This window comes from Prenolepis imparis, unplaced genomic scaffold, assembly GCF_030444845.1.
Source record: "Prenolepis imparis isolate NDT839.2.m4 unplaced genomic scaffold, iyPreImpa1.0 SCAF_659, whole genome shotgun sequence".
Taxonomy (NCBI): domain Eukaryota; kingdom Metazoa; phylum Arthropoda; class Insecta; order Hymenoptera; family Formicidae; genus Prenolepis; species Prenolepis imparis.
Window position 1 is genome coordinate 1 of NW_028141817.1, and position 14680 is coordinate 14680.

The 14680-nt window shown below is 30.5% G+C and overlaps 3 protein-coding genes and 1 long non-coding RNA gene across 5 annotated transcripts; 2 read left to right on the forward strand and 2 right to left on the reverse strand.

Moving 5' to 3' along the window:
• Positions 1-354: 354 nt before the first annotated feature.
• Positions 355-1059, reverse strand: LOC145948758 (uncharacterized). Its single transcript, XM_083058346.1, has one exon. It carries the CDS (start codon positions 1057-1059, stop codon positions 355-357), a length of 705 nt encoding a protein of 234 aa, XP_082914472.1.
• LOC145948759 (uncharacterized) lies at positions 1058-1533 on the forward strand. The gene is made up of 2 exons (XM_083058347.1): positions 1058-1072; positions 1150-1533. The coding sequence occupies exons 1-2, from the start codon at positions 1058-1060 to the stop codon at positions 1531-1533; spliced, it is 399 nt and encodes a 132-aa protein (XP_082914473.1).
• Positions 1534-5260: 3727 nt separating this feature from the next.
• Positions 5261-8787, reverse strand: LOC145948757 (acyl-CoA Delta-9 desaturase-like). Of its 2 annotated transcripts, none has more exons than XM_083058345.1 (5): positions 8511-8787; positions 6422-6552; positions 6131-6336; positions 5861-6040; positions 5261-5733 (listed from the first exon to the last, which is right to left on the reverse strand). In XM_083058345.1, exons 2-5 carry the CDS (start codon positions 6527-6529, stop codon positions 5400-5402), a joined length of 828 nt encoding a protein of 275 aa, XP_082914471.1. In that variant the 5' UTR covers positions 6530-6552; positions 8511-8787; the 3' UTR covers positions 5261-5399. The 2 variants fall into 2 exon arrangements, with proteins under 2 accessions (XP_082914471.1, XP_082914470.1); XM_083058344.1 differs by lacking the exon at positions 8511-8787 and adding an exon at positions 7459-7633.
• Positions 8788-10994: 2207 nt separating this feature from the next.
• LOC145948756 (uncharacterized) lies at positions 10995-12689 on the forward strand. The gene is made up of 3 exons (XR_014427461.1): positions 10995-11125; positions 11832-11954; positions 12584-12689. It is a non-coding gene; the product is annotated as an uncharacterized LOC145948756 (long non-coding RNA).
• Positions 12690-14680: the final 1991 nt, after the last annotated feature.

The window sequence follows — 14680 nt, forward strand, 5'->3', positions numbered from 1 at the left end:
AAGCAGTGGTATCAACGCAGAGTACTTATCATCGGGAAATATATATGCTCTAAACACTCCGTGTCATTTTGTAAATTGATGCTATTTTTTTTGTAATTTAATGTGAATCATTTCGGACACGAGTCTTTTCCCTAGAATCGGCTCCTCATCCAGGATCTCCACGCTATTCCAATCAAACTCATGGTTTAGAAGTCTATGGTCTGTTATGACCGAGCGCTGCGTCGTGTTTCTATTGATGTGGTTGCGGTGTTCGCTTATTCTCGTTTTTAGGAAACGGCGCGTTTGACCGACATAAGAAGCGTCACAATTATTGCAGGAGATCTTGTATACAAGCAGTGGTATCAACGCAGAGTACTAGCTATCTTTATGCACTTTAATAAACTTGTTAAGCTTGTTGATACCGGTATATGATATTTTTGTATCCAAATCTCGAATTGCACGACTAAATTGCTCGGAAATGCCAGGGACATACGGAATGTTAAAGAAAGTGGTTGGAAGCTGTTCTTTTTTGCTTGTGTCATTCTTACTTAGAGAAGAATTATTTTTCTCCTTAAATTTCGCGAACAGAAATTTCAATCTTTCGTTAATTGTATCAAAGATATACTGCAATGGATACCCGTTATCGAGCAAAATATTTATAACGAGTTCGAAATTCTTTCTATGGAACCTGGGATGTGACAGGAGGAAAACTCTATCTGTGAGACAAAAAATTGTGCCTCTTTTTTGGCAAAGAGCGTGTCGTGATTCGAAACTTAGATATCTCCCGGAGAACGTCGGTTTATGGAACCAATCGAATTCCAACTTTCCATCGTTAACAACAGTGACGTCCAGGTAGTTAAGTCGATTATCAACGCCCTCCTCCATTGTGAACTGGAGTCTCGGATGGAAAGAATTGAAGGTCTTTAATATGTCTTTGAGCATGGAGGAGGGGGCCGCCAACGCGACATCATCGACATATCGAACATAGAAAGGAAGTGCAACCGACAAGTTTGCAAGCGCTTTGCTTTCTAGGTCCTGTAACGTTAGATCAGCAATAATCGGTGACAGCGGTGAGCCCATGGGGGTGCCAAATGTTTGTCTATAGTATACGTATTTAGTCGTGCAATTCGAGATTTGGATACAAAAATATCATATACCGGTATCAACAAGCTTAACAAGTTTATTAAAGTGCATAAAGATAGCTTGCCGAAAGACCTTCACACGAACGTTGTATACAAGATCTCCTGCAATAATTGTGACGCTTCTTATGTCGGTCAAACGCGCCGTTTCCTAAAAACGAGAATAAGCGAACACCGCAACTACATCAATAGAAACACGACGCAGCGCTCGGTCATAACAGACCATAGACTTCTAAACCATGAGTTTGATTGGAACAGCGTGGAGATCCTGGATGAGGAGCCGATTCTAGGGAAAAGACTCGTGTCCGAAATGATTCACATTAAATTACAAAAAAATAGCATCAATTTACAAAATGACACGGAGTGTTTAGAGCATATATATTTCCCGATGATAGAAAATATGTATAATATCTAAAGCCAAGCGTGCGCTCATTTATCATCTGTTTTCGGTTGACCTCATTTCTGTGTTTATATTATTGTCTCGATCTCATCTTTCCATTTAAAGACCAGTCGCGATGTATCGTTCAACAAGTGCGATTATATGTTACGTTCTCGTAGGCCTCTGTGTTTTCTAGCATCGATAAGTTGCCTCTTTCTTTCGTGTTTCTTTGTTAGCTCGATCAACTTTTCTTTAATCAACACAGGTTTGCAATAATATGCATTCACAAACGTTCTCTTTCCGTTTGGTAACGATGAGAGGTGACGCTGTTGCGATTATACATTGGCTGGGGGGCTCTTCGCCGTTTTTTGCCGCACGATTCTTATGAATCATTCTTTCTTTCTTTTATGTACGTATTGTTTCTATCTTTAATTTTAATTATTCTTTATCTCATGTTGGTCCTCCTTTTTATTATAATTATACTAAATTTCTGTTTACCATCGCCTCACCGGTTTTTGTTAAATAATTTTTGCCATTTTTTCAATTTTGTATTTTTTACCTTTTATTTTTATTTTATGTTTGTACAGTTTACTGAGGATGGCCCGAATCAGGGACAGAAACGTTTGAATAAATTAACTTTGTAACTCTAAGTTCGTTTCTTTTTTTGTCGCGCTTCTATCCGCGCTCGGCTCTTATTAGCCCGTTTATCTATTAATTTCAAATAATAAATTATATTTATTTGTATAAAAAATATTATAAGGAATTGAACGTACATATGCGTATGAATTAAAGAAAATGTACAATATCACATTTCTAAGGCAATATTAGGTTTGTATAAGAATGTGATCAGTGATTACTAATCGATTGTATTAATTTTTTTCAAAAAGATTTAGCACATTTTTTAATAAATAATTTTATTTTATAAATTACATTTTATTGATAAATATTATTAATTTATTGATAACTCTGATAACACATACAAAATAACAAATTAACTTTATATGCTAAATTATAAATGTAATCTATTTAAAAAGAATTAAAATTAAAGAAAAACGTTAGGTAATTGTTTACTTTTTATATAAAAAATTCTTTATTCTTAATTTTTTATTAACTTTGCTAAATTTTAAAAGCGAAATTAGTTCCTCAATTGACAGATTTACAAACAATATTTTTAAACAGTTTATTGCAAATGTTAGAGTAATCGTGGATCGATTACAATTAACACTTATTATACCTATATGTATGATGTATGTATGTACATAAATGTATATTTTTTATATTTTATATATTATTTTTTAATTTTTCATTATATTTCAGTAATACAAATTCCAAATATACAGTATGTTTACATATGAACAAAGAACATCTTCTTCTTTATCCGTCAAACATTGTCAAAAAACCATATAGCGGTTCCAATACACATGCGATGACGGATATATACATATATAAATTAGAAGATAACAAGCATATATTACAGGTCTTGTAAATAATACGTCAAGTTAATAAGTCAATATATTCTATAAGCAATGAGTTAAACTAATAAAGTTAAACTAATAAAGTTAAACTAATAAACCTTCTTGTCTGTAACTAAAATTTTGTTCTCAAAACTTTTTTTTTTTAGATAAAATCAACACATTGCATGGTCACTTTTTTCCAAACAGAACTGGAAAATCATAATATACATGGCAAGTGGAATGTCAATTTCATTGCTAATCTTCTAAACCAATGTTTAACGAAAGGAGTTAAGTATATGGATATTACAACTGAATACAGAAATATTACAAGGAGAATACAGGTAATTTATTACACATTACCGTAAAATGTATTTTAATATTATATAATAATATGAAAAGAAACTATTTTAATTATAATTAACTTCTATTATATTTTATTTTCCACACACGCACAGATTAGATCTGACAAAAGAAAACAATCAAAAAGAAGGAAAAGAAAAATTAAGTTTGCAGTTGGAATGATTGTAACATGCATATATTATTTTGCTCGAGAAAGACATCAACAAGATGGCGTAATAATAGGATGGTATTTTAAATGTGAATCTCTGCAGATATTCATTCAACAGAAATTTTAGGTTTTCATATTTGCATGAATATTTTTACAATTGTAACGATTGTAATATGGACGAATATTATTACACTTGTCACAGTTGTAAAGGCCATCGAGATAATTCAATTCAACCGCATTACATAATTCTTGCTGAGAATAATAGATTATGTTATGTGCGACAAGGTGAATATTTGTGGCATTTTTATAAATCACATATGTTTTATATGACTTTTTTCTTCAAAATGTAAGCTATATTCTTTTTTAGCTTGTATAAGGAAATGTTCACCAAAACCGATCAGTATTATAGAAATAGGACAATACTTTTCTAGATTCAGAGGTACTTATTATGTACCAAATGAGAATCTAGCAAACCAATATCCAGATGATACCGCTGTACTTCTGAAGAAGTTCTCCAATCAATAGTATTTATATTTTATTATAAAATGTATTTTTCGAAGTATAAATATAATAAAGTTATAATAATTATATATAAATATCAAATTTATTATATGATTAAAATTAATTATTAATTATTATATTATGTAATTATTATATTTATTAATTTTTAAACTTTTTTATGAAGATTTTACAGTGTTTTCTAGAAATCACAAAGTTAAAAATGCAATATTAACATCGCAATAAAAATTTAATTTATAAATATAGAATAATAAATCTTATAAAATATTAATATGCAATTAAAAATAAATTATTATAATGCAAGATTTTGAAAAGATTATGTTAATTAGATACATTTATTAAAACGTTATTGTTAATTAAATAATTAAAATTTACTTAAATAATTTTAAAATAAATTTTGAAATTCTATAAAAGGAAAAAGTTTGAAAAATTTTTTCTTATAAATAAAAATTATCATATTGACATACATACATTCGCTGATTCAATTTTCACCTTAAAACTAAGGATAGATTAGAATGTAATATAATGAAACTAATTAACAGACTAATCAAAATTTGCACTTTAAAAAACTTTACTTTTAAAGCTGAAAGTCTTAAAATAAAATGTGAAAAATTTCGCGTTTTTGGGTAAAAATTTTCGAGTTCTCGGGATTGATCGCACCAATCATTTTCAAATTGGTCGCAATCGAAAGCTTATATTCACATTATATAAGTAAAGTGCCGTTAGTTTTTCGATTAAGACTTTAGTTCTAAAAATATTTTGACAGAAAAATCATTTAACAGAAAAATTCCGGATAAGATACTTGGTAGCGGCGCGATACCTCTGACGTTAGTCTCATTTTATATACTTGGCGACACGCCGCTATACCGCGTCGCTTGATAAATATTTTTATAATAGATCTTCGATTAATACAATATATTACTAAAAAAGTTTAATAAAAAAAAGTTTAATCATGATAAAGTGGAAAGAGTTGTTAGAGACGACAAAGAGTGTGAGAAAGGGGGGTGGGGGAGGTGACGAAGGAAGTGAAGTCTATTGATCGATTATTGTGTCTATTGTTGCGTTATATGCAACTATTTAACCTTTATTCAGTTATGCAAATGCTGATATTTAGAGATTTAGATTGAAAAAATAAAGTCATAATACAGATTTTATTTATAAATTAAAAATGAGCGTAGTAAAATTATCATTTATGAAACACACAAAAATAAATGTTTTAAAAAATAAAAACAAAAAACCGGCTATTGAGAGCTGGCGCGGGTAAAAGCACGAACAATAAACATTCGTCTTAAAATACAAGAAACTTTATTAATTCCAAAACCATACGTGTTTCAGTTAACCTCACTACATGAAAGAAATAATATATAACGATAAACATGTATAAACCAGTCTAAATAATATAATAAATGAGCAATTTCCTTTTATTTGGACATTTGTTTGTCCGATTTTTTAACTATCAATTCAATATCTGAATTCCCTGTTGGGATCGTATCAGAAAAATTGGACTGACCGAATTTCATTAATCGCATATTGTTCTGAATAATACGTTTCTTGACTACGTCAACGTGTACGGTTTTCAAGTCATAAGCCAAACCTAGATAGGCAAAAAGGTCGATAAAAAATGTACAAAAATTCAGAGTGTAAGGTCCCAGCTCCGCGGCTTTGTAATCCCAAGGGAAAGTATGATGATAATTGTGCCAGCCCTCGCCCAAGGTCACGAAAGAAATTCCAGGATTCTGGACGGGCGATATTGAACTATATAATAAACATGTAAATATTTATAAACAGGAGTACACACAATATCTACAAGACCATAGATGATCATAAACAATTGACGTAAATTTTATTCGCGGTTTTTTTTTTTAACAAAATAAATGCGTACCCATCGTATGGTTTCGTTCCCCAAATATGAGCAACGGAATTCACCGAAAAGGTCATGTTAAGATTTAAGCAGAGCGAAAAGCTGATGAGATGCCATGCGTTCGACAGAGTTTCATTCCACACCCAATAAGGAATCAATGTTGGCAAAATAAAGCAGAGGGGTACCAAAAATGCGTAATACCTGAATAAAGAGAATAAAGAGAAATCGATTAATAAAACATTAACAGATAACAATAGCTCTTATTTTCGCAAAAAGTTTCGATCGACATACTTCTTCTGAAAGACGACGAAGCAATCTTGTTCGAGATCCTTGCAATTGATTGTAGCACCCTTTTTAAGGACATCCGGATGTTTGGCAATCAATAGCCAGCCAATGTGTGAGAAGAAGAATCCTCTGCGCGCATTGTACGGATCTGCATCGGTGTCCGTAAATTTATGATGCACTCTGTGATCTCTGGCCCACGCATAAATAGGACCCTGAAACATAAAAGTGTAGAAAAAAATGAATATAACCGTGACAAGAGAAGAAAAGGACAAAAAGAAAAATTAGAATCGTACTTACTTGGAAAGCAGCGGTCTGGAAGATTGTCAGAATTAATTTCATCGGCCATTTTGCTTTATAAGTTCGATGGGTCCATAGCCTATGACCGCCAGCTACGGTGCCTACCATCGCGGCGACATAAAAGGCGAAGGCTGAAATTATAAAGAACGATAACAACATAAGCCGATAAGTTAATGTAATTTTAATGATTCAAAAAATTATATATTATAAATAATTTTAATAGTAATTTTTTCGCTACATAATTCTCTTGAATATATTATATAGGGTGTTTCAGGAGGAATGGTCAGTATTCTAGCACCCAGTGAGAAATGGTGCTTGAATCGACGTCGATTCGATCAATCATTTCTAGCTGGGGACATGATTGAACATATTATTTTAAGCAAAAAAGTTTGTATAAATATGTGTTCTATTCTGGATGGTTATAAAAATGCAACTTAATTTTAAGAATGAATACATTTCTTAACTTATTGTAAGTATAACCAAATGCTATGAAACAATTATATTAAATTTAGGTCACGTTTGATAAGTTCTGTGTTAGTTTAAACTTTTTAGTTTCTGATGTAATTAAAATTTATTCATGCTAAAATTATTAATTAACTGAAATTATTGTTTATTTATTAATATCAATTATTCAAATATATCATAAGCTTAAAATTTCATGTAATTGTTTCATTGAATTTGGTTCTAATAAGTTAATGAATGTATTCGTTCTTAAAACTAAATACATTGTATTTTTATAACCGTACAGAATAGGGCCACATGTATATTATATAATCTTGTTATATAAACTTTTTTGCTTAAAATAATGTATACAATTATGTTCTAGAATGTTGACCATTCGTCCTGAAACACCCTGTATATTATATTAAAGTTACATCAGGACATCAGGACTTTTGGTAATAAAGTCAATAAAAATAAATGTATATAACTCAAATCAGATAAAAAATATATATAAATAATAATAATTAGATAAAAAAAAAATATATATATATATTTAAATAATAATAATAATAATAATAGAGATAAGAAATATCTACACCAAATAATTGTCCAAAGTTTAGCGTAGAAGAAAGCCAAATATAATCCGTAGATGCCGGCCAGATGAATGTACATTAATGTAATTATTTTTATCCAAACAGGTGTCCATTTGTAATTGATTTGTTGTTTTTGTGAATCTTTCATTGATACCTTCATTGATACCAGGTTATTAGAACCTTCAGCACAGATTTCATAATAGATACGTCAAATAAGTTCGAATATCACGCTAAAAATATCTAACACATATTTTTGCTAATAAGTGTAATCTTTCTTTATCATGACAAACCGCATAGTAATTTTCTAAAACAATTATGATGAAACCGTAATTATTTATTATTATTATTTTCCTACTTATCGCTATTATAAATTCGCATATATATAATATATAGGGTGTGTTATTTCATGACTCGAGGTTCATACATTAAGAGCGTGTTATTGAAGTTATTTAGAGTTGAAATTGTCTAATAAACATATATTACGTTCTGCGTAAAGGTAATTTAACAGTTCGCTCCACCATACCAGGAGAATTTTTTATCAAGTATATAAAAACTTATTTGCATACAAAGTTCAGATAATAATTCGAACTATAAAATAAATTATAACCCAGGTAGAACATAAAACTCATAATGACGTCATTATGACGTCACTAAAATGTCATTTTGAAAAAATCATAATGATCTCATTTAATACATTTTTAGCAACGTTTTGATGACTTATTTTTGATTTCATATCCCGTGTGGAAATTTTATATAGGCTATAACCGGGCCCTATAAAGGTTTCCTAACTTTATTTGAGGCGCGAGTTAGGACGCCCATCTTGGCCCAATCTCGAGATGTCACGCTCTTTTATCTAGGGCCCTTATTGCTTTCCAAACTTGGGCCAATATGGGCGTACAAATTTTGGCTTGGGCCAAAAAAGATATATTCATATATCCATTTCGAAATTTTTTAACTTGTTTTTAACTACATGCAACTTATATAATGATTCTATCTGAAAATTAGGCGTTTTATAATGGATTAAATGTTTTCTCGTATTTGAAAAACACACTTACCTTGGTGGGACTCCGAACTCGGGACCTCTGGATCGTGAGCCAACTGCCTTACGTGGTAGACTACTTTTTAATTTAATATAAGTGTTATATCTGCATATGTCATAACCAGCACAAATATAATTTTTCAAAAATTATCTTAAGAAACAAATTCAGTTTAAAAAAAGTAATAAAATTTCGAAATGGATATACAAATATTTTTTTTTAAATGTCAAGTCAATGTCGGAAACCAGTGTCGGCTCGACACTGGCACGTAGCATTGGATCGATCACATGTATTATATAAGTTAATTATTTAATATCACAAAAAGTAAACAGTTTGAATAAACTTTAGATAATTGAGTCATTTCTTTATGTGTATTTTAAAAAATGTATTGATTGCATCGTTTACATCAAAAGTAGAGTAAAAGAACTTTTCATTTTTTCTTCCACTTCTTACGAACACATGTACTTTTTTATACAAAATATTAATACATATCCCAGGTAGAACATAAAACTCATAATGACATCATGATGACGTCATTTAAAAGTGATTTTGGAAAAAATTCTCTCTCTCTCTCTCCCCCTCTCTCTCCCTCTCTCTCTCCCTCCCTCCCTCTCTCTCTCTCTCTCTCCCTCTCTCTCTCTCCCGATTCAGCGACTTTCGGATCTATATTTTTCTCTCGCATCTAATTCTTTAGGGGGGCTAGAGGGGATGTATAAAAAATCTCAAGTATGAGATTTTTACAAGACTTGGCAGTATACCAAGTAGTAAATTTCGTGCCCTGTGCACAATTAATTTAATTCCAGCGAAAAATTAAATTTTCGTTGGAATACGCATCAACATCCGCGTTCGGCTCTTAAGGCTTATCACTTATATTTGTATTTTAATACGGAAGAGCCTTAATAGTAATTCTTATTGCAAATTAAAAGTTTTAGTTTTTATTTATAAGATGTTTACAATCGTGATTATTGTAGATAAGGAAAGATTCCCGATGTCGTCGAAGCGAGAGCGAAAACGAATAAAGAACAAGCGAGATGATGTATCATCAAAGAGTTCCGAAGTCTCTCTCGCGAGGTTCCCTTTAAATATAATCTTTCATATCATATGTCATGTTACTATAGAAAATACAATTTTTGTATTTCGCATTTTATCGAGTTGAAAATTATTTTAATGAATTAATGAGGTTTTTGCGATTAAAATAACACCAAACATGACATAAATCGATAATTTTTAATTAAATAAGTGATTAAAATTTTGATTACATATATAAAATTAAAAATTACCGATTTTTGGCGTGTTTGGTGTCATTTTAATCGCAAAAATCTCAATAATCCATTAAAATTATTTTCAACTCGATAAAATGTGAAATACAAAAATTTTATTTTCCATAGTAACATGACATATGATATGAAAGATTATATTTAAAGGGAACCTCGCGAGAGAGATTACGGAACTCTTTGATGATACGTCATCTCGCTTGTTCTTTATTCGTTCTCGCTCTCGCTTCGACATCGGGAATCTTTCCTTATCTACAATAATCACGATTGAAAACATCTTATACATAAAAACTAAAACTTTTAATTTGAATTTTATCGGTTTGAAAATAATTTTAATGGATTAATAAAATTTTAGCGATTAAAATGACACCAAACACGACATAAATCGGATAATTTTTCATTAGTTAGTAATTAAAATTTTAATTACATTTTTAATAAAATTCATCCAATTTATGTCATGTTTGGTGTTATTCTAATTAGAAAAATCTCATCAATTCATTAAAATTATTTTCGAACCAATAAAATGTAAAATAAAAGTTATAGTTTTTATTTCATAAGATGTTTATCTTCTCGACGTGCTAGAACAGCTCAGAAAGATAAACTGATTCGAAAATCGCGTCTTCCTGCGAAAGCAAGAGCGAGACCGTCAACGAAGAGCGAGCGCGAGAAGACCTATCATATATCAAAGAGTTCCGAAGTCGCTTACAATCGACCCAAATAGCACCGTACATCTTATGGACATTCGTTTTACGTCCATTTTACTACCATACGTCCGTGGACATAATAAGGTCGTCCAATGTACATCCATACAAAGATATATATTGGCTGTATAAACGGACGTCCATTGGATATCCATTGGGCGTCCCTTTTATATAATTATATACAATTTATGAATATATACTGTACATCCATTGGACGTTTGTACATGGACTTATTTTGGACTTATCATTATTCATTTTTTTTGTCATCAAAAAAGAGTTTTATGTAAAGCATAGCATTACTTGTTATTTTTCCGTCACGTAAGATCGTGTATAGCAATTAAAATTTTTTTATGGCGCCATACATGCGTAGTACCACACACTTGGGCCATGGTATTACGCATATATCACGCGATAAAAAAAAAAAGACTGCTATGTACGAGTCACGCGGATTGGTCAAGCGCGATCACGTGATCTGATTTGGCGGGTTCGTGCAGCGATAAGCAGCGCGCACGAGCCTACTCGTGTACCGGCGACTCTCCTTGGAAGTCTCAAGACACGTGTGTTCTCTCGTTCGAGTGATCTCAATATTTATATAAAACAGCCCATTTCTGGGCTACTCAGTCTCAACTGCAAAATACGGATACGGAGAATTGACAATGTAAGTATATATATAGTTTTATATGTATTTAATATATATAAATTTAGCAGATATTATTTTCATAACCTAAAAAGTCATTTCATTTATATAACGATACATTTTTTTTATTATTAGGCGAGAATAGAACATATATAAGCGTTATATATTAATTTATTTACTTATCACAATTATTAATTTTTTTAAAAATAAAATATATCAATATATTTTGTTATGAAAATGTGGTCGATATTGAGAATTTGTTCGAAAATAGCTAGAATATAAACTATATGTTCATAAAAGATATAGATATATTATTGCTACAGCTTTAAAATTAATTTATAGTTTTAGATGATATTTTTAATAAATTAACTTTTTAATAAACTAACAAAGTTAACAATATCCCATGCATAATACACATTTTAAGATTTTTACATATTGTATGTACTATAATTCTCTGTTAAGCTGCGGTCAAATAAGCTACGCTACAAATTCTTTAAAACATTCTATCTTTATTTTCCTGGAATAGAGAAGAAAAATAGAATGATGTTTTGAAGCATTTGTATCGTAGTGTACCATATAGCTTTAATCGTAGCCTTAATTATATGTGTTTGACTTAGCGCATTAACTCTAAATCTCCATAGAATATTTAAACTCATTCTTATTTTATATCTTCTTTAGAATAAATGCTCTTAAATCTATAAATTAAAACATTTTTTATTTTATATAGCTCTGGAAGAGGTGAAGGTTACGCAAGATCCACTGGTGAAGGTTACTGATACAGATTATTCTACTTCAAGAGTACACTGATACGTTGCCTCTAGGACTCTTGAATTAGCGGATTTGATAATTGGTAAATAACTTTTTAGATTATCTTTTACTTTACGTTCTTATTCATATTCTTCCTTCGTAGATTATCAAATCACTTGTAATAGATTTTTTTCGATTGGTCACTTTTATTTGGTTTTTAATATAATAAATGATTCATTAGAGAGTTAATAGTATATATATATGTATATATTTAATTTAATTATATATAATTACGTATATTTATGTATATTTAATTATATTTAAAAAAACTTTTAAAAAATTTGCATTTTTTCAATCTTAATATTTTTAAAAATATCAGGCTTTTATTTTTATGTAACTTATTTAACAATTTTTATTTAACTTATTTAATAATTAAATTTGAATTAATTACAATTATAAAATAAATATTATACGAAGAATTGATCAAAACATTGGTATAATTATACATAAAATAAAGAATCGAGAAATAAATATTAAATATAAAAATAAAATATAAAATAAAACAAAAATATATAATATGTAATAAATATAAAAAATATATAATAAATAATATAATAAATAGATGTAAAGAAATAAATATAAAATATCTTTAACAAAGTGCATATTATTTTAGATAAATGTACAATCTATTTACAATTTTTTAAATATTTTTATCTTGTTTTTATATTACAGGTTCTGTTCAAAGAAGCATCCCGAATTCTACAAACAAAGAGTGTGAAGAAGCAGTTCAAAAATGGCTAAGAAGAGCCAAAGAACGCAGCAATAATAATAAAAAACGTGGAGAGAATAATATTGATGATATGGAACAAAATAATCTTTAATTATACACACAAGTTACTGTGGGAGAAATGGTGCAGAAACTGCATCAAATGTTAAAAATCAGCTGGATTCTGAAGCTCAGCAATTAAAAAACCTCCATTAGCAGCAACGTACCTGAGAAATTCGTAATTAATCGTAGTAATAAATATGTAGTGCAATATAATAAATACTGCAGTGATAATTATGTACTGTGATAATATATATATATATATATATATAATTATATATATTATATATACATATAAAATAAAAATGTTTTCTACAAAATTGTTATTAATTATTACCTAATTAATTATAAATTATACATATATATAATGAGCCAAAATATGTCCAGTGAATGTTTGAATTTCGTCCGTAAAAGGTCCAAAATTTGTCCATTAGATTTACTATTTATCCATTTCAGATCCATAATTTATCCATAAAAGGTCCATAAATTCGTCCAGTAGATTCATAATTTATCCCTTTAACATCCATAATTCGTCCATAAAAAGTCCAAAATTTATCCATTAGGTACATAATTGATCCATTAAAGGTCCAAAATTCACCCATTACATTCTTATTTTATCCATTTAAGATCCATTATTTGTCCACAAATGTCCAATAATGGACGTCTTATGGATGTCCTGCCCAGTTGCAAACGGACGTACAGTGGATATCCTTTGTACGTCCGTTGCAGTTAAAATGGATCCAGCATGGACATCCGTTGTATGTACATAGGACGTACTTGTGCTTATTGGGGACTTTCCCCATCTATAGCAATTCATGAATATAAACAGCTTATAAATAAAAACTTAAAACTTTTATTTTACATTATATCAGTGTTACGTCCTGTGGACTCCACGATTCTTTTCTTTCAAAGAATGCAAGGCGATGATTGAAAAATCACAGGCGTGGGAATAAGACTATGATCTGGCAGGCGAAGCAGCTGACCGGAGACGGTTAATCGTAAAAATAAAAATAAGAAAAGGAGAGATACATACCAGATGTAACTCGCGGTGTCTGAAATTCTCGCTTTGACTAGTGACAACTCGCGCTTGAAAAGCAATAAAAATCTTTCTTTTAAAGGAAAATTTTACTTACAACGTAATAAAAACTTTTTAGAAGGAAATCTCCACTTGAAAATCAATAAAAATTTAGAAGAAAACTTCCACTTGAAAACGAATAAAATTTTACCAGACTAACAACGATAACCGAATCCAAACAAATGCCGCCTGACAGATCACCGAGATAATCTCGAGAGGATAATAAAAATATAAACCTCAACAAATTCTCCATTGGTCAAAACCTAGGGCCCTAAACAAAAGCCCTGACCAATCCCGATAAACTTTTAAAGTCAAGAGACGCCTCCGGGACTGAAACGGCGTCATTGAAAAATTTCCTATTCGTCAGAAAATGTTAACAAACTAACGGGAAGGAGGAGCAAGAAGGTTTATATACCCGCGATATCCCTCGAGAGATTAGATTTTTAGTCCGAACTTTCGAGCGCAGTTTGCCGTGTATAAGCTATCCGAGATCGTATCTAGACTCTTCGGACTTTTATACTTTCAATTTCGAAATCCGCTTTCAACTCAAATTTCGACGTTCGTTAGAGCAAGTGAAGAAAAAAAGACATAGTGGAAGTCCGGAAGACCACACAACCAGACTAGAACCCTGCAGCAATTATTAACAACGCACTCTACTAACAGTAAGTCAAGACACACATATATGTATATAACAAGGGAAAAAGATAAAGTACAATTTTCACCCCGTATCAAAATAATTCTTGGATTTAAGATAAAGCCATCTTCTTTATCTCCTTTTGCGCAAGTGCTATCATATCCAACCCTAAACCTTCTTCTCCCTCTCTCTTTCATCCCGAAAAATCACTCAGGATTTCCCGTGATAACGGCGAGATCCGTGATTTCATCCATCTCCAAAAATCACTCAGGATTTCCCGTGATAACAGCGAGA

Coding starts and splice junctions, on each gene's coding strand:
- LOC145948757 (XM_083058344.1), bottom strand. CDS start 7,615: ATGAAGGTATCAATGAAAGATTCACAAAAACAACAAATCAATTACAAA. Junction 6,337..6,421: donor TCCAGACCGCTGCTTTCCAA/GTAAGTACGATT, acceptor TTTATGTTTCAG/GGTCCTATTTATGCGTGGGC. Junction 6,041..6,130: donor TTCGTCGTCTTTCAGAAGAA/GTATGTCGATCG, acceptor CTCTTTATTCAG/GTATTACGCATTTTTGGTAC.
- LOC145948758 (XM_083058346.1), bottom strand. CDS start 1,059: ATGGGCTCACCGCTGTCACCGATTATTGCTGATCTAACGTTACAGGAC.